This window comes from Saimiri boliviensis, chromosome X, assembly GCF_048565385.1.
Source record: "Saimiri boliviensis isolate mSaiBol1 chromosome X, mSaiBol1.pri, whole genome shotgun sequence".
Lineage (NCBI taxonomy): Eukaryota > Metazoa > Chordata > Mammalia > Primates > Cebidae > Saimiri > Saimiri boliviensis.
This window is the reverse complement of record NC_133470.1, coordinates 43,887,203-43,905,673: the sequence shown is the minus strand read 5'-3', so window position 1 is coordinate 43,905,673 and position 18,471 is coordinate 43,887,203. Positions and strand designations below refer to the sequence as shown.

At 45.8% G+C, this 18,471-nt stretch overlaps 1 protein-coding gene across 5 annotated transcripts in view; it reads right to left on the bottom strand.

The window, feature by feature from the left end:
• The window catches only part of ZNF157 (zinc finger protein 157), a 46,485-nt gene that overhangs the window by 25,469 nt on the left and 2,545 nt on the right, over positions 1 to 18,471 (bottom strand). For 3 of the 5 annotated variants that reach the window (XM_074391788.1, XM_074391787.1, XM_003939504.4), the window contains exon 2: positions 14,664 to 14,850. In XM_074391788.1, coding sequence (XP_074247889.1) covers positions 14,664 to 14,735 — 72 coding nt within the window. In that variant the 5' untranslated portion in view covers positions 14,736 to 14,850. Of the gene's footprint in view, positions 1 to 4,235; positions 7,054 to 14,663; positions 14,851 to 18,471 lie in introns of those variants that run through there. The other 2 variants (XR_012515662.1, XR_012515661.1) reach the window with 2 other exon arrangements.

The following is an 18,471-nucleotide window of genomic DNA, read 5'->3' as shown; positions in this document are numbered from 1 at the left end:
CCACATCCTGGTTGTGATATTGTGCTGTTGTTCTGGAAGGTGTCACCATTGGAGGAAACTGGATAAGGTGCACATAAGATCTCTCCGTATTATTCCTACAATTGCATGGGAATCAATACTGAGCTCAAAAACAAAGTTTAGTTAGTTTGTTTGTTTGTTTTTTGAGACAGAGTTCCGCTCTTGTTGCCCAGGCTGGAGTGCAAAGGTGCAATCTTGGCTCACCGCAACCTCCTCCTCCCAGGTTCAAGTGACTCTCCTGCCTCAGCCTTTCAAGTAACTGGGATTACAGGCATGTGCCACCACGCCCGGCTAATTTTGTATTTTTAGTAGAGATGGGAGTTCTACATGTTGGTCAGGCTGGTCTCAAAGTCCTGACCTCAGGTGATCTGCCCACCTCGGCCTCCCAAAGAGCTGGGATTACAGGTGTGAGCCACTGTGCCTGGCCTACAAAGTTAAATTTTTTAAAATGCATAGCTCACCTAGGATGATTGTTGTGTAACTGTTTTAGACTGTGGCTACATAGTAGTAACCAGAGAGTGGGCAGAACAAGGTAGGGTAGGAGGGAATCTCCTGGACACAGAAGAGAACAAGCAAGAACATGGTGGTGGTGGCAGATTAGTGCCCTCAAATAGTAGAAAATTTAAAAAAAAAAGAAAAAAGAAAAGAAAAGAACACGGCGATGGGAGCCACACTGCCTGGGTATGAATCTTGGGATCTAACTCATGCTCGTGCTGTGACCCTGGCTAAGTTACTGCCTTCCTCTGAGACTCAATGTCCTCATCTGTGAAATGTAGGTGAATTCATATGTGGAATCACAGCTGGGCGCAGTGGCTCATGCCTGTAATCCCAGCACTTTGGGAGATCGAGGTGGGTGCAGGAGTTCAAAACCAGCCTGACCAACATGGTGAAATCCCGTCTCTACTAAAAATACAAAAATTAGCTGGGCACGATGGCGGGAGCCTGTAATCTCAGCTACTCAGGAAGCCTGGGCGACAAGAGCAAGACTCTGTCTCAAACACACACACACACACACACACACACATACACACACACACACACACACACAAATGTGGAATCGCTTAGGGCAGGACCTGAAAGAGAGCTAGCACTCAAGGGTTTGTTATTCTATCATTTCACCTAGGAAGGATGTGCTTAACTGAAAATGCTAGGTGGACTTCTTAGAGTGATGCCGTAAAATCCATCATGTGAATATTTAGCTCAAGCGAATTTCACTTTTCATGGTCCAGGGACAACTAATATATATTCTATATACTCATTTGTATGGCTATTCAGATCTGCTATAACTTCATTCTTCTTCATCGTTATCCCAATTTATATGATGAAAATAATATATATTTGTAAATAATTAAATACTATTATTTAAGTAAATCTTCAAAGAGTTATGAAAAGCAAAGAAGGACCCTTCTCAACTGTAGAACACTAAAGTGATGTCAAGTAATGTTAAACATAATCCTAAATTGGATCCTTTTGCTATAATGGATGCTATTGGGACATCCAAACACGATGCAGTCCATTCACCATGGAATGGCCATCCACAAACCAACCAGTTCTTTGTTGGTCAGTTGAGAGCTGGGGCACTGTCTAATCGATGACAGAAAAGACCAGCTCCTCCTCCATCAGTCCTGGCAGAAAAGAGTCTATCTGGTTGTGAAAACCACTAACTCCGCACTCCCCTGGCAGCATATTCTTCTACAAACCATTTCCATGTAATTATGGAACTCCTCTGGGCACTGCTCTTCCTATTGGAGCATTACACCATTGCCCAAGACATCATGGATATTTTAGGTTTCAAAATTCTTTTATGTCCTTCAATCATAAGGGCACTTTCAATTCATGTCTAATCCAAGCTCAACTGGAAATTCTCTGGTCCAAAGTCCCAGGTTACCACTGGGAGGCGCTCTTAGGCTTTTGTCATAAGCGCCAGTCTCTGCTCCACAAAAGGCTATTGTACAGAGAATCTGTCTGTGCCAGCACCTGAGGTTCTATTCTATACTTCGTGGGCTTGGGCAATCTTACTGGTTCCCATTTAGCACGTCCAAGTAATATTGCTTGAAGGGTGGATTTACAATACTAGAGAGGGGAAACATTCCATAGTCAGATATAATTTCAATCTCCGTAATACATCGAGGTAAAAGAGATGCAACCATTTCACACAAAGCCGGTTCGAATCTATAAATTTTCCAAACTTTCACCTCAATCCCATCAACTCTTACATTCCTCCATTGGGATTTCAACAACAGGTTTGAGTGTCACAATACTAGTTAGAGGAAGTGTTCCCTGTCAGTCATCATATCCATTCCCATAAAACATTCAGGTAAAACCTGTTTCTTTTTATTTATCTTTTTTAACTTTTTATTTATTTATTCTTGAGACTGAGTCTCACTCTGTCACCCAGACTGGAGTGCAGCGGCATGATCTCAGCTCGCTGCAGCTTCCCCATCCCAGGTTCAAGCAATTCTCCTGCCTCAGCCTCCTAAGTAGTTGAGATTACAGGTGCACGCTACCACATCGGCTAATTTTTTTTTTTTGTATTTTTACTGGGTTTTACCATGCTGGCCAGGCTGGTCTCGAACTCCTGACCTCAAGTGATCCACCTGCCTTGGCCTCCCAAAATGGTGGGATTACAGGCGTGAGCCACCACGTCCAGCCAAAAGCCTATCTAAACACATTCCAATTTTCACCCAAATGTACACCTCCGTCCTATCAACTGTACATTTCTTTTTTTTTCTTTTATGCTTTTTTTTTTTTTTTTTTTTTTTTTTTGAGACGGAGTTTCGCTCTTGTTGCCCAAGCTGGAGTGCAATGGCGCGATCTCGGCTCACCGCAACCTCCGCCTCCCGGGCTCAGGCAATTCTCCTGCCTCAGCCTCCTAAGTAGCTGGGATTACAGGCACGCGCCACCATGCCCAGCTAGTTTTTTGTATTTTTAGTAGAGATGGGGTTTCACCATGTTGACCAGGATGGTCTCGATCTCTCAACCTCGTGATCCACTCACCTCGGCCTCCCAAAGTGCTGGGATTACAGGCTTGAGCCACCGCGCCCGGCTCTTTTATGCTTTTTTATTTACTTTCTAGTCAGTCTGTGCTTACCCATTATCAACTGTTACATTTCTGTATTCTGCCAATCTAGTTGTAGCCCATGTTACAGCTTCACTAATGGATTTTGCTACCACAGTGTACGAGGCTTCCATGTAAAGGACTCCTGGGAAATTCTCTTTTCCTCCCATTTTACCCATAAACTTATCTTCTCCACCCATTTTATGTGCAAAAAGCTTTGGGTCCCCATCTCAGGGTGGATTCAAATAATCTTTTCCCTTGGTGAGTTTTTTGTTTTGCTTTGTTTTGTTTTTTTCTGAGACACAGTCTCACTCTGTCCCCCAGGCTGGAATGCAGTGGCGTGATCATGGCTCCCGGCAGGCTTGATCTGCCGGTTCAAGTGATCCTCCCACCTCAGCTTCCCAAGTACTCAGGTTACAGGCGTGTGCCACCATACTCAGCTAATTTTTTTTTTTTTTAATTTTTTGTAGAGATGGGATTTCATTATGTTGCCCAGGCTGGTTTTGAATTCCTGGGCTCAAGCGATCCACCTGTCTGAGCCTTCAAAGTGCTGGGATTATGGGCCTGAACCACCTCCAGAACTGACCTTGGTCAATTTTTATCTTGACTAATCTACCTGGCTAATGCCCAAGGCAGTTGATGGTGGAGTTCTCATTGTAATCTTTGCCTTACAGCTTTTTAAATTCCTCCCACACTGGGATAAATGGAGCCAATTTGTTGAGGGCCTTTTAATGTTTGGGTACCTAGTGGGATCCCTTTGGCCCACCCTGATGGTGCTGTCTTAAGACTTCTATTTCAACATCATCAGTTTCCACTCTTTATTCATCCTTTTTTTTTTTTTTTTTTGGTAAGACAGAGTCTCACTCTGTCGCCCAGGTTGGAATGCAGTGGTACGATCTCGGCTCACTGCAACCTCCACTTCCTGGGTCCAAGTGATTCTCCTGCCTCAGCCTCTGTTGAATAAATCTCTTCAAATATTATACAGAGTTTGACTCTTTTCATGGACAGGGTAAATGCACTTTACAGTGGCTTTGAGCAAGTTTGGCATGCTAGCTGGGACTATAGGCATGCACCACCACGCCCAGCTAATTTGTATTTTTTTTTTTTTTTTTTTTTTGAGACAGAGTTTCGCTCTTGTTATCCAGGCTGGAGTGCAATGGCGTGATCTCGGCTCACCGCAACCTCCGCCTCCTGGGCTCAGGCAATTCTCCTGCCTCAACCTCCTGAGTAGCTGGGATTACAGGCACGCGCCACCATGCCCAGCTAATGTTTTGTGTTTTTAGTAGAGACGGGGTTTCACCATGTTGACCAGGATGGTCTCGATCTCTTGACCTCGTGATCCACCCGCCTCGGCCTCCCAAAGTGCTGGGATTACAGGCTTGAGCCACTGCGCCCAGCCTAATTTGTATTTTTTAGTAGAGACGGGGTTTCACAATATGTTGGCCAGGCTGGTCTCCAACTCCTGACCTCAGGTGATCCACCCACCTGGGCCTCTCAAAGTGCTGGGATTACAGGTGTGAACCACCGTACTCGGCCATCCCATTTCTGTGTTTGTTTTTTGTTTTTTTTTTTTTCCTAAGACAGGGTTTCACCATGTTGGTCAGGCTGGTCTTGAACTGCCAACCTCAGGTGATCCGCCCGCCTCAGCCTCCCAGAGTGCTGGGATTACAGGTGTGAGCCACCGCACCTGGCCATCCCATTTCTTAACAGCCACTGAGAGATTTCCACTTTGCTGCTAGACTTGACTCTTCCCTTGGTTTCTCCCCATTTTCTTGTTAACTAATGTTTTCATTAACATCTGTGGGACCCCTTCAGGGAAGCTGAGGCAGCAATTTCAATGAGGCTTTTGGGACTATTGCTGTATTTTGCAGCTGTAAGGTTATACGGGGTGCCTATGCAAAAAGACCCCTTAACCATAGCTGAATATGGCCTGGGTAATGGGCATATTCAGCAGGTGAATATCATAGGCGCCATAAAGCCAGTCCCACATGGCCTGCATATGAAGCATATCAGCTGCTTCATCGGGGTGCTCCTCTTGGCATGTTAGACAGTCCCCATACCTAGGGTTGTGAAAGGAAAATAAATCCGAAATCATTAAGCCAAAGGGTGTTAGTCGAACCTCCTTCACATTTTATTCCCGTTTAAGATAGCTACAAAGATAAAGGCCACAGGCCTCCCTCTTGTGGGCCTCAAGATCTTTACCTTAAGATATTCTGTTGAATTTCACTCGGGCAATGTTAACTGGTAGCTTATCTTCACAGGTGCAGGACGACAAAGGACAGACAGAACTCAAAGTCCTCCCTCTGCTCACCTGAGACAAATGCCTATCTAATTGTTGCCTCAGTCCTACTATTGTTCCATTAAGCCAGACTAAAACATAAGTGACTATTCTACCCCTTCTCACATGTAAATTATGCATTCAGTGAAAAGCTGATCAAAGACCCAAGAGAATGCAACTTTTTGTCTCTTATCTACCTATGACCTGGAAGCCCCCACTTCAAGTTGTCCCGCCTTTCCAAATCGAATCAATGGACATCTTACACAGACTGATTGATGTCTCCTGTCTCCCTACAATGTATAATATCAAGCTGTGGCCTGACCACCCTGGGCATCTGTTCTCAGTATCGCCTGACTGCTGTGGCACTTGCCATTGGTCACTCATATTTGGCTCAGAATAAATCTCTTCAAATTTTTTTTTTTTTTTTTTTTTTTTTTGAGACGTAGTTTCGCTCTTGTTACCCAGGCTAGAGTGCAATGGCGCGATCTCGGCTCACTGAAACCTCCGCCTCCTGGGTTCGGGCAATTCTCCTGCCTCAGCCTCCTGAGTAGCTTGGATTACAGGCACGCGGCACCATGCCCAGCTGATTTTTTGTATTTTTAGTAGAGACGGGGTTTCACCATGTGGACCAGGATGGTCTCGATCTCTTGACCTTGTGATCCACCCGCCTCGGCCTCCCAAAGTGCTGGGATTACAGGCTTGAGCCACCGCGCCTCTCTTCAAATATTTTACAGTGTGACTCTTTCCGCCGACAGGGTAAACACACCTTACAATGGCTTTGAGCAAGTCTGGCATGCTAGGTCTTGCCTCGTGAATAACTTCTTGTGTTTTTGTGTGTCTGGCTCAAGTAGAGCCATCTGTGATTGGTCACTATGAGCTGTGGGTCCTGCCTCAACCCAGACACGCTCTTCCACTCTACAGCATTCAAAACCAAACATACCAGCCCTATAAATTAGTTACTCTCACAATCCATTTCAGTAAAAGATTTTCTGGCACTATTAAGTGATTATAGTAAGGTCACAGGATACAAAGTTAATAAAAGTCAATTGTTTTCCTATATACCCGATATGAACAATCGATATTTGATATTAAAAACACAGGCCAGGCACAGTGTCTCATGCCTGTAATCCCAGCACTTTGGGAAGCCAAGGCGGGCGGATCGCAAGGTCAGGAGTTCGAGACCAGCCTGGCCAGCATGGTGAAACCCTGTCTCTATTAAAAATGCAAAAATCAGCCGGGCATGGTAGTGTGCGCCTATAATCCCAGTTACTCGTGAGGCTGAGGTAGGAGAATCACTTGAACCTCTGAGGCAGAGGTTTCTGGGAGCCAAGATTTCGCACTGCACTCCAGCCACTGCACAGAGCAAGTCTCCGTCTCAAAAAATGATAATAATAATAATAATTCACACAGAGCCGGCTGTTCAAAGATCCGGAGTTTTATTACTACTCAAATTAGTCTCCTCGAGCATTTGGGGATCAGAGTTTTTAAACAACAGTTTACAGGGGGAAGGGTGGGAGAGCCAGTATAAGCCGTGAGTGCTGATTGGTCAGGTCAGAGATGAATTCATAAGGAATCGAAGCTGTCTTCTTGTGCTGAGTCAGTTCCTGGGTGGGGGCCACAAGATCAGATGAGCCAGTATATTGATCTGGGTGTTGCCAGCTGATCCATTTAGTGCAGGGTCTGCAAAATATCTCAAGCACTGATCTTAGTTTCGGGAGGGTCAGAATCTTGTAGCCTCCGGCTGCATGACTCCTAAACCATAATTTCTAGTCCAGTGACTAATTTGTTAGTCCTACAAAGGCAATCTAGTCCCCAGGCAAGCAGGAGATTTGCCTTGGGAAAGGCCTGTTACCACCTTTGTTTTGAACTATAAACCATAAACTAAGTTCCTCCCTAAATCAGTTCAGCCTACGCCCAGGAATGAACAAGGACAGCTTGGAGGTTCAAAGCAAGATAGAGTTGATTAGATCAGATCTCTGTCTCAGTTACAATTTTGCAACAGCAGTTTCACTGGTGAAGAGGTGGAACGACAATAATACTCATTCATTGCTGGTGGTAATGCAAAATGGTAACAAACTTGGGAAGACAGTTGGGCACTTTCTTTTCTTTTTCTTTTTCTTTTTTTTTTTTTTCTTTTTGAGATGGAGTTTTACTCTTGTTGCCAGGCTGGAGTGCAATGGCACAATCTTGACTCACTGTAACCTCAGCCTCCAGAGTTCAAGCGATTCTCCTGCCTCAGCCTCTCAAGTAGCTGGGATCACAAGCACCTGCCGCCACGCCCAGCTAACTTTTTGTATTTATAGTAGAAACAGGGTTTCACCATGTTGGCCAGACTGGTCTGGAACTCCTGACCTCAGGTGATCCACCCACCTCCGTCTCCCAAAGTGCTGGGATTACAGCTGTGAGCTACCACACCCAGCCTTGGTAGTTTCTCATAAAGTTAAACATAATCTTACCATATGACATAGCAATTATGCTCCTAGTTATTTAGCTAATTGAGTTGAAAACATGTTCACACAAAAATCTGTACATAAATGTTCATAGCAGCTTTCTTCATCATTGCTAAAACCTAGAAACAATGAAAGTGCCCTTCAATAGGTGAAGGGATAAGCAAACTGTGGTACCTCCAATCCATGGAACTATCAAACCACAAAAAAAAAAAAAAAAAAAAAAAAAAAAAAAAAAAATCCATGGAGGAACCTTAAATGCAAATTGCTAAGTGAAAGAAGCCAGTTTGAAAAGGCTGCATACTACATGATTCCAACTATATGACATTTTAGAAAAGACAAAACTCGGCCTGGCATGATAGCTCACACCTCTAAATCCCAGTGCTTTGGGAGGCTGAGATAAGAGAATTGCTTGAGCCTAGGAGTTCAAGACAACACTGGGCAACATGGTAAAACCATGTCTCTACAAAAAATACTAAAAATTAGCCAGACATGGTGGCATGTGCCTGTAGTCCTAACTACCTGTGAAGCTGAGATGGGAGGATCACCTGAGCCTGGGAGGTGGAGGTTGCAGTGAGCAGTGATCCCCACCATGGCACTCCAGCCTGGGCAACAGAGTGAGACACTGTCTGAAAAAAAAAAAAAAAACGCAAAACTATAAAGACAGTGAAAAATAGGTGGTTGCTAGAGGTTCGGGAAGAGGGAAAGGTAGGATGAATAGCTGAAGCACAAGTGAAACAGAATGAAACTGTATGAAGCTGCACTGGTGGATATATGTCATTATCTATTTGCCAAAACCCACATGTATAACACAAAACGGTGAGCCTTCCTGTAAACTGTAGGCTATAATTATAATTAATAGTAATGTATCACTATCAGTTCATTAATTTTTTTTTTACAAATGTGCCACACTAATGCAAGATGTGAGCAATAGGGAAAACTAGGCCAGTTGTGGACGGGTTAAGGAGGGGAGAGTATATGGAATTATCTGTACTATCTTAACTTTTCTGTACATCTAAAACTATTAAAAACGATTGTCGGCCAGGCGAGGGGGCTCCCAGCACTCTGGGAGGCCAAGGCGGGTGAATCACCTGAAGTCAGGAGTTTGAGACAAACCTGGCCAACATGGTGATAGTCTATCTCTACTAAAAATACAAAAAAATTAGCCGGGCATGGTGGCAGGCACCTGTAATCCCAGCTACTTGAGAAGCTGAGGCAGGAGAATTGCTTGAACCCAGGAGGCGGAGGTTGCAGTGAGCTGAGATCACGCCACTGCATTCCAGCCTAAATGACAGAGTGAGACTCCACCTCAAAAAAAAGATGGTCAGGCATGGTGACTCACACCTGTAATCCCGGCACTTTGGGAGGGCAAGCTGGGTGGATCATCTGAGGTCAGGAGTTGGAGACCAGCCTGGCCAACATGGTGAAACCCTATCTCTACTAAAAACACAAAAAATTAGCAGGGCATGATGGTGGGCGCCTATAATCCCAGCTAGTCAGAAGGCTGAGGCAGGAAAATCATTTGGGCCTGGGAGGCAGAGGTTGCAGTGAGCCAAGATTGCGACACTGCACTCCAGCCTGGGCAATAGAGCGAAACTCTATCTCAAAAAAAAAAAAAAAATTGTCTCTTAATTCTGCTCTATATGCACTTGGCATACAATCCCACAATTGTCTCCGCATGCATTTACCCCGTCGTGTAGGAGCAGGACTACAAACACAGTTTCTCCTACTAGACTCTCACAACACGCTATGACAACAGATATGTGAAGGATTTTCCTCACACATCGAACAGGAGGTCAATTCTGCAGCAGACAACAGCTGGTGTCCTCCAATTCAATCCCATTCTGACACTATCTGCGTGGACATAGCATCAGGTCCCACAGGTTGAGAGCTCAGTCCTAAGGACTACCCCAACTTCAGACTCCAGAACTTTTTACTGATCAGCTACAAGTCAGGGTTCCCACAATTCCCTCCTAGGGTTTAATTAATTTGCTAGAGTAGCTCTTAGAACTCAAGGAAAGGTTAGGAGTGGTGGCTCATGCCTATAATGCCAGCACTTTGGGAGGCTAAGGATGGAGGATTGCTTGAGGCCAGGAGTTCAAGACCAGCCTGGGAAACAAAGTGATACCTCGTCTGTACAAAAAAAAAATTTTTTTTAATTAGCCGGGCGTAGTGGCACACACCTGTCGTCCCAGCTACTTGGGAAGATCCCTTGAACCCAGGAGGCTGAGGCTGCAGTAAGTCTTCACTGCACTCTAGCCTGGGCGACAAAGACCCTGAAAACCTCAGGGAAATGTGGAGTCCTAATCAGGGGAAAAAAGCTGGTCCAGGACATATAAACAAAAAGAACACGCAGATAAATTATGGGTCTGTCTTTCCTTATGGCCCAGGACACCAGGACATATAGCCCTCCTGAGCAAATAACGTACATAACTCACAAACTTCCTGCTTATCACCAAACACTTCAATTCATCATCAAACACCTCACCTGACAGAAGAATGCAAGCTAGTTCCCTGCTACCTTGGCATTATCAAACAGCCCAAGAACCATCCTCTAAAATCTCCAGCAAGCCTTCATTTCCTCAAAGCCAGCTCCTCTTTTGCTGATTCTGCCCATTGCTCTCTTGCAACGTATTTTCCTATTTTCTCTAATAAATATGCCTTTCTTTATCTACAACTGCCGTGGTAAAATCTTTTACCTGTGAGCCACCAGCCCAGACAGTCACCACTCACCCTCAACAGGAAACACAAAACTATGTTTACTGGTTTATTATAAAGGTTTGTTTTGTTTGTTTTGTTTTTTAAGATGGGGTTTCACCGTGACGGCCAAGCTGGTCTTGAACTCCTGACCTCAGGTGATCCACCCACCTCGGCCTCCCAAAGTGCTAGGATTACAGGCGTGAGCCACCGCACTCGGCCTGTTTTTTTTTTTGTTTGTTTGTTTTTTGTTTTTTTTTTTTTAGACGGAGTTTCACTCTTGTTACCCAGGCTGGAGTACAATGGCGCGATCTCGGCTCACCGCAACCTCCGCCTCCTGGGTTCAGGCAATCCTCCTGCCTCAGCCTCCTGAGTAGCTGGGATTACAGGCATGCACCACCATGCCCAGCTAATTTTTTGTATTTTTAGTAGAGATGGGGTTTCACCATGTTGACCAGGATGGTCTCGATCTCCTGACCTTGTGATCCACCCACCTCGGCCTCCCAAAGTGCTGGGATTACAGGCGTGAGCCACTGCGCCCGGCTTTTTTTTTTTTTTTTAAGACAGAGTCTTGTTCTGTCACCCAGGCTACAGTGCAGTGGTGCAATAATGGCTCACTTCAGCCTTGACCTCCTAGGCCCAAGCAATCCTCCTGTCTCAGCCTTCCATGTATTTGGGACCACAGGCATGCACCACCATACCCAACTATCTTGTATTATTTTTATTTTATTTTATTTTAGATGGAGTCTCACTCTGTTGCCCAGGCTAAAGAGCAGTGGCACGATCTCAGCTCACTGCAACCTCTGCTTCATGGTTCAAGTGATTCTCTTGCCTCAGCCACCCGAGTAGTTGGGATTACAGGCACCACCACCACCCAGCTAATTTTTGTTTTGTTTTTTTGAGACGGAGTCTCACTCTGTCACCCAGGCTGGAGTGCAATGGCGTGATCTCGGCTCACTGCAACCTCCCCCTCCCGGGTTCAAGCAATTCTCCTGCCTCCTGAGTAGCTGAGGTTACAGGTGCATGCCAACACACCTGGCTAATTTTTATATTTTTAGTAGAGACGAGGTTTCACCATGTTGGTCAGGCTGGTCTTGAACTCCTGACCTTGTGATGCGCCCACCTCAGCCTCCCAAAGTGTTGGGATTACAGGCATGAGCCACCACATCCTACCTGTTTTACTTTTTGTAGTAATGAGGTCTCACTTTGTTGCCCAGGCTGGTCTTGAATTCCTGGGCTCAAGCGATTCTCCAGCCTCGGCCTCCCAAAGTTCTGGGATTACAGGCGTGAGCCACCTCTCCCACCAATAAAGGATATTTTAAAGAATACAAATTCAAGGCCGGGCGCGGTGGCTCAAGTCTGTAATCCCAGCACTTTGGGAGGCCGAGGCGGGTAGATCACGAGGTCAAGAGATTGAGACCATCCTGGTCAACATGGTGAAACCCCGTCTCTACTAAAAATACTAAAAATTAGCTGGGCATGGTGGCTTGTGCCTGTAATCCCAGCTACTCAGGAGGCTGAGGCAGGAGAATTGCCTGAACCCAGGAGGCGGAGGTTGCGGTGAGCTGAGATCGCGCCATTGCACTCCAGCCTGGGCAACAAGAGCAAAACTCCATCCCAAAAAAAAAAAAAAAGAATACAAATTCACAGCCAAATAAAGAGATACATAGGCCAAGGCATGTGGGAAGGGGCTTAGAGTCTTCATGCCCTTTCTGGGTGCACCACCCTCCAGGAACCCCGATGTGTTCGACTACCCAGAAGCTCTCCAAACTTTATCCTTTTGGGATCTCAGCAGGGCTTCATTATGTAGGCATGATTGATTAAATCATTTCCCTTGTGGATCAACTTGACTGTCAGCACCCTCTCCCCTCCCAGGAGGTTGAAGGGTCCCAACCCTCTGCTTTAGTCTTTCTGGTGACCAATCCCATTCGGAAGCTGCCTAGGGATTGCCAGTCATCAGTCAACTCATTAGCATACAGAAAAACACTTTAGTACTTTAGAGAGTCTGAGGATATTAGGAGTTGTTCGCCAAGAAAGACCAATTATATATTTCACAGTATCACACCCCTACAAAAACCTTACACAAACTATCATAGGATCTTTATTCATAATATTCAACAACTAGAACCAAACCAGATGTCTTTCAACCAGTGAATGGTTGCACTGTGTGGTACATCCATGCCATGGAAAACTATCAATAAAAAAAAGGAATGGGTCGGGTGCAGTGGCTCACACCTGTAATCCCAGCACTTTAGTAGGCCGAGGTAGGCAGATCACAAGGTCAGGAGTTCGAGACCAGCCTGGCCAACATAGTGAAACCCCATCTCTATTAAAAATATAAAAAATTAGCCAGGCGTGGTGGTGGGCACCTGTAATCTCAACTACTCGGGAGGCTGAGGCAGGAGAATCACTTGAACCTAGGAGGCAGAGGTTGCACTGAACTGAGATCACACCACTGCACTCCACACTGCACTCCAGCCCAGGCAACAGTGCGAGATTCCATCTCAAAAAAAAAAAAAAAAAAAAAAAATTGGGAGGCCAAGGCGGGTGGATCACGAGGTCAAGAGATCGAGACTATCCTGGTCAACATGGTGAAACCCCGTCTCTACTAAAAATACAAAAAATTAGCTGGGCATGGTGGCGCGTGCCTGTAATCCCAGCTACTCAGGAGGCTGAGGCAGGAGAATTGCCTGAGCCCAGGAGGCGGAGGTTGCGGTGAGCTGAGATTGCGCCATTGCACTCCAGCCTGGGTAACAAGAGCAAAACTCCGTCTCAATAAAAAAAAAAAAAAAAAAAAAAACAGGAATCAACTATTGATATATTATTAGCTATTGGTATCTCCACAGAATTTTGCTGAAGAAAGCCAGTCCCAAAAGGTACATAGTGTACAATTTGATCAATACAAATCTCTTTTTTCCTCCTCTTTTTTGAAACGGAGTCTCACTCTGTCACCCAGGCTGGAGTGCAATGGCGCAATCTCAGCTCACTGCAACCTCTGCCTCCCAGGTTCAAGTGATTCTCCTGCCTCAGCCTCCGGAGTAGCTGGGATTACAGGTGCCTATCATCACACCCAGCTAATTTTTGTATTTTTAGTAGAGAGGAGGTTTCACAAGGTTGGCCAGGCTGGTCTCAAACTCCTGACCTCAGGTGATCCACCCACCTTGGCCTCCAAAAGCGCTGGGATTACGGACATGAGCCACCTCGCCCAGCCCTTTTTTTAAATTTTTGTGGAAAACAATGTCTCACTATATTGCCCAGGCAGGTCACAAATTCCTGGGCTCAAACTATCCTCCCACCTCTGCCTCCCTAAGAGCTGGGATTATAGCCATGAGCTACCATGCCGGACAAACACAACATTTTTCTTTCTTTTTTTTTTTTTTTTTTTAAAGATGGGGTTTCACCATGATGGCCAGGCTGGTCTTGAACTCTGGACCTCAGGTGATCCACCCACCTCGGCCTCCCAAAGTGCTAGGATTACAGGCGTGAACCACTGCACCCGGCCAACATTTTTCTTTTTGAGACAGGGTTTCACTCTGTCACCCAGGCTGGAGTACAGTGGTGTGATCTCGAATTACTGCAACCTCTGTCTCCATCTCCGGATTCAAGTGATTCTCCTGCCTCAACCTCCCAAGTAGCTGGGAGTACAAAGGCACACCATAACACCTGGCTAATTTTTGTATTTTTAGTATAGACAGGGTTTCACCATGTTAGCCAGGCTGGTCTCAAACTCCTGGCCTCAAGTGATCCACCCGCCTCAGCCTCCCAAAGTGCTGGGATTATAGGTGACAGGCGTGAGCCACTGCCCGGCCACAACATTCTTGAAATGAAAAAAATTATAGTACTGGAGAATAGATTAGTGGTGCCTGGGGTTAAGAGGGGACTGACGGAGGGAGTGAAGTGGTTGTGCCTATTTAATGACAACATGGGAGATCCTTGTGGGAATGGAAATGCTCTGTATGTCAATATCCTGGGTGTTACAAGATGTTACTACTGGGGACAAAAAATGCTTACATTTTGCATTTGAATCTACAATTATCTCAAAATATAAATTTAACTAAAATAAAATAAAATAAAGAACATATAGATTGCTTATTCCCATTACTGGAGATAGGTTAAAAAAAAAAAAAAAGAACATATAGAAAAAAAATAGGATCCTCTTCCTTACCTCAAAGGATCTGCCAGGTTCTTCCGGAATCAGGGCAGGGAATCCCTGCGGTGATGTCCCATTAGCTGGCATGTTCACCCTGGGTCTCAGCCCACCTTCCTTGCTGGGCAGCTGTCTGTGTGCAGAGGGTCCTGCAGCCTCCAATAAGGGGTAAGACTCAATGGCTCCACAGAGACACCAAGAAATCCTAAAAGGACAGTATCCATATCATCAGTGTCTTCCCACATTCATGCCACAATGTTCAGCATCCCCACCCTGAGCATTAGTCAAGGTGGACTATGGAAATGATCAAATTTGGGGCCAAATTAATGAGCTTGGAGTCCCTTCTTTTTTTTCTTTTTTCTTTTTCTTTTTTTTTTTTTTTTTTTTTTTTGAGACAGAGTTTCGCTCTTGTTACCCAGGCTGGAGTGCAATGGCGCGATCTCGGCTCACCGCAACCTCCGCCTCCTGGGTTCAGGCAATTCTCCTGCCTCAACCTCCTGAGTAGCTGGGATTACAGGCACGCGCCACCATGCCCAGCTAATGTTTTGTATTTTTAGTAGAGACGGGGTTTCACCATGTTGACCAGGATGGTCTCGATCTCTCGACCTCGTGATCCACCCACCTCGGCCTCCCAAAGTGCTGGGATTACAGGCTTGAGCCACCGCGCCCGACCTTTTTTTCTTTTTTCTTATTTTTTGAGACGAAGTCTTATTCTGCTGCCAGGCTGGAGTGCAGTGGCACGATCTCGGCTCACTGCAACCTCTGCCTTCCGGGTTCAAGCAATTCTCCTGTCTCAGACTCCCAGGTAGCTGGGATTACAGGCACACACCACCATGCCCAGCTAATTTTTCTATTTTTAGTAGAGACTAGGTTTCACCATGTTGGTTAGGATGGTCTCAATCTCTTAACCTCATGATCCACCAGCCTTGGACTCCCAAAGTGCTGGGATTACAAGTGTGAGCCACTGCGCCCGGCCTAGGGGTCCCTTCTTGAGCGGTTCTACCAGGTGCTTCACTCCTTACTCAGCCAGGATACACATCAGTTCAAGTTCAAGGCAGATCTGGATTTAGGAGGAATAGATCTGGGGCAGCGAATGGTGCTTAAGGCCCATGGGGTAGGCAGGTGATGGGCAGGTCCAAGGGGACTTGGTGAGTGACTGTGAAAGCAAGAAACCTGGAAAACAGGTAATCTAAATGAAAGGAAATAGGCCGGTCCTTTCTTCTGCCATCTTTTGTTATTTTTCCCCTCCTAGATGAAATATTCCTCTTAAATTCTTCTACTGGGAAGCTTTTAGCCTCTTCTTTCCAGAAAAAAAGAAAAATGGTTCAATCTTAATAACGTTATGTAGGTTTTTTTTCAGATGGAGTTTCGCTTGTGTCACCCAGGCTAGAGAAGAATGGCACGATCTCGGCTCACTGCAACCTCCACCTCCCGGGCTCAAGCGATTCTCCCGCCTCAGCCTCCCGAGTGGCTAGAATTACAGGCATGTGCACCACACCCAGCTAATTTTTGTATTTAAAAAAAATTTTTTTTTAAGATGGGGTTTCACCATGACAGCCAGACTGGTCTTGAACCCCTGACCTCAGGTGATCCGCCCACTTCAGCCTCCCAAAGTGCTAGGATTACAGGTGTGAGCCACCGTGCCCAGCAATTTTTGTATTTTTAGTAGAGACGTTTCACCATCTTGATCAGGCTGGTCTCAAACTCCTGACCTCAAGTGATCTGCCCACCTCGGCCTCCCAAAGTACAGTTGTGAGCCACAGTGCCTAGCCTAATGTTATGTATTACATCAACAAGTTACAGGGGAAACATTCTGCTATTAACTTACACCAAAAAAGTATCCAATGCAATTCAGCAGCCATTACCAATAAAAGCTCCAACTAAAGGCCGGGCGCGGTGGCTCAAGCCTGTAATCCTAGCACTTTGGGAGGCCGAGGCGGGTGGATCACGAGGTCAAGAGATCGAGACCATCCTGGTCAACATGGTGAAACCCCGTCTCTACTAAAAATACAAAAAATTAGCTGAGCATGGTGGCGCATGCCTGTAATCCCAGCTACTCAGGAGGCTGAGACAGGAGAATTGCCTGAACCCAGGAGGCGGAGGTTGCGGTGAGCCGAGATCGCGCCATTGCACTCCAGCCTGGGTAACAACAGTGAAACTCCGTCTCAAAAAAAAAAAAGCTCCAACTAAAATTAGGGAAGACACTTAAATGCCACAAAAATCAATTATGAAACATAACCCTGAAACACCATGCTAAAAAGTAAAATGACGAAGCTATTGCCGTAAAATTAGTACTTTCTGCTATAACCCAAAATTGTTTTGTGGGCTCTAGCTCACATTGGAGAAGATGAAGTAATCAGAGTGGGCTGGGCACAGTGGCTCATGCCTGTAATCTCAGAACTTTGAGAGGCCAAAGTAGGAGGGTTGCTTTAGTCAAGGAGTTGGAAACCAGCCTTGGCAACAAAGTGAGACCCTGTCTTTACAAAAAATAAAATAATCTGAGTGTGGTGGTCCGCGCCTGTAGTGCCGGCTACTAAGGAAGCTGAAGCAGAAGGACAGCTTGAGCATGGGGAGTCGAGGATGCAGTGAGCTCTGATGGCGCCACTGCACTCCAGCCTGAGTGACAAAGCAAGACCTTGTCAAAAAAAAAAAAGAAGAAGAAGTAGAAGCAAAGAAATAATCAGGCCAGTTGCAGTAGCTCATGCCTTTAATCCCAACACTTCGAGAGGCCATGGCAAGAGGATCCCTTGACCCAGGTGTTCAAAACTAACCTGGAGAACATGGCAAGACCCATTACCCTAAACACACACACACACACACACACACACACACACACACACAGAGTTGCAGTGAGAGGAGATCACTACACTCCAGCCTAGGCAACAGAGCGACACCCTATATGTATTTTTTTTAAAAAGGCCAGTGCAGTGGCTCACACCTGTAATCCCAGCTTTGGGAAGTCGAGGCGGGCAGATCACCTGCGGTCAGGAGTCTTAGACCAGCCTGGCCAACATGGTGAAACCCCGTCTCTACTAAAAATACAAAAATTAGCCAGGCATGGTGGTGCACACCTGTAATCCCAGCTACTCAGGAGGCTGAGGCAGAAGAATTGCTTGAACCTGGGAGAAGGAGATTGTAGTGAGCCAAGACCCCACCACTGCAATTCAGCCTGGATGACAGAGCCAGACTTCGCTTCAAAAAAAAAAAAAAAAAAAAAAATGCAGAAAGAAAAAAGAAAACTAGGCGGGTGGATCACAAGGTCAGGAGATCGAGACCATCCTGGTCACATGGTGAAACCCCGTCTCTACTAAAAATACAAAAAATCAGCTGGGCATGGTGGTGCGTGCCTGTAATCCCAGCTACTCAGGAGGCTGAGGCAGGAGAATTGCCTGAACCCAGGAGGCGGAGGTTGCCGTGAGCCGAGATCGCGCCATTGCGCTCCAGCCTGGGTAACAAGAGCGAAACTCCGTCTCAAAAAAAAAAAAAAGAAAACTAATAATAATTAGAGTGAACATGAAATGAAAAAAAAAATGTAGCTTTCTTGCCAATGTAAAAAATCATAGAAAACCTACCAGAGGCCGGGCGTGGTGGCTCATGCCTGTAATCCTAGCACTTTGGGAGGCTGAGGTGGGCAGATCATCTAAGGTCAGGAGTATGAGACCAACCTGACCAACATAGTGAAACCCGGAGTCTACTAAAAATACAACATTAGCCGAGCATGGTGGTGCATACCTGTGATCCCAGCTACTCAGGCGGCTGAAGCAGGAGAATCGCTTGAACCCGGGAGGCAGAGGTTGCAGTGAGCCAAGATCGCGCTATTGCACTG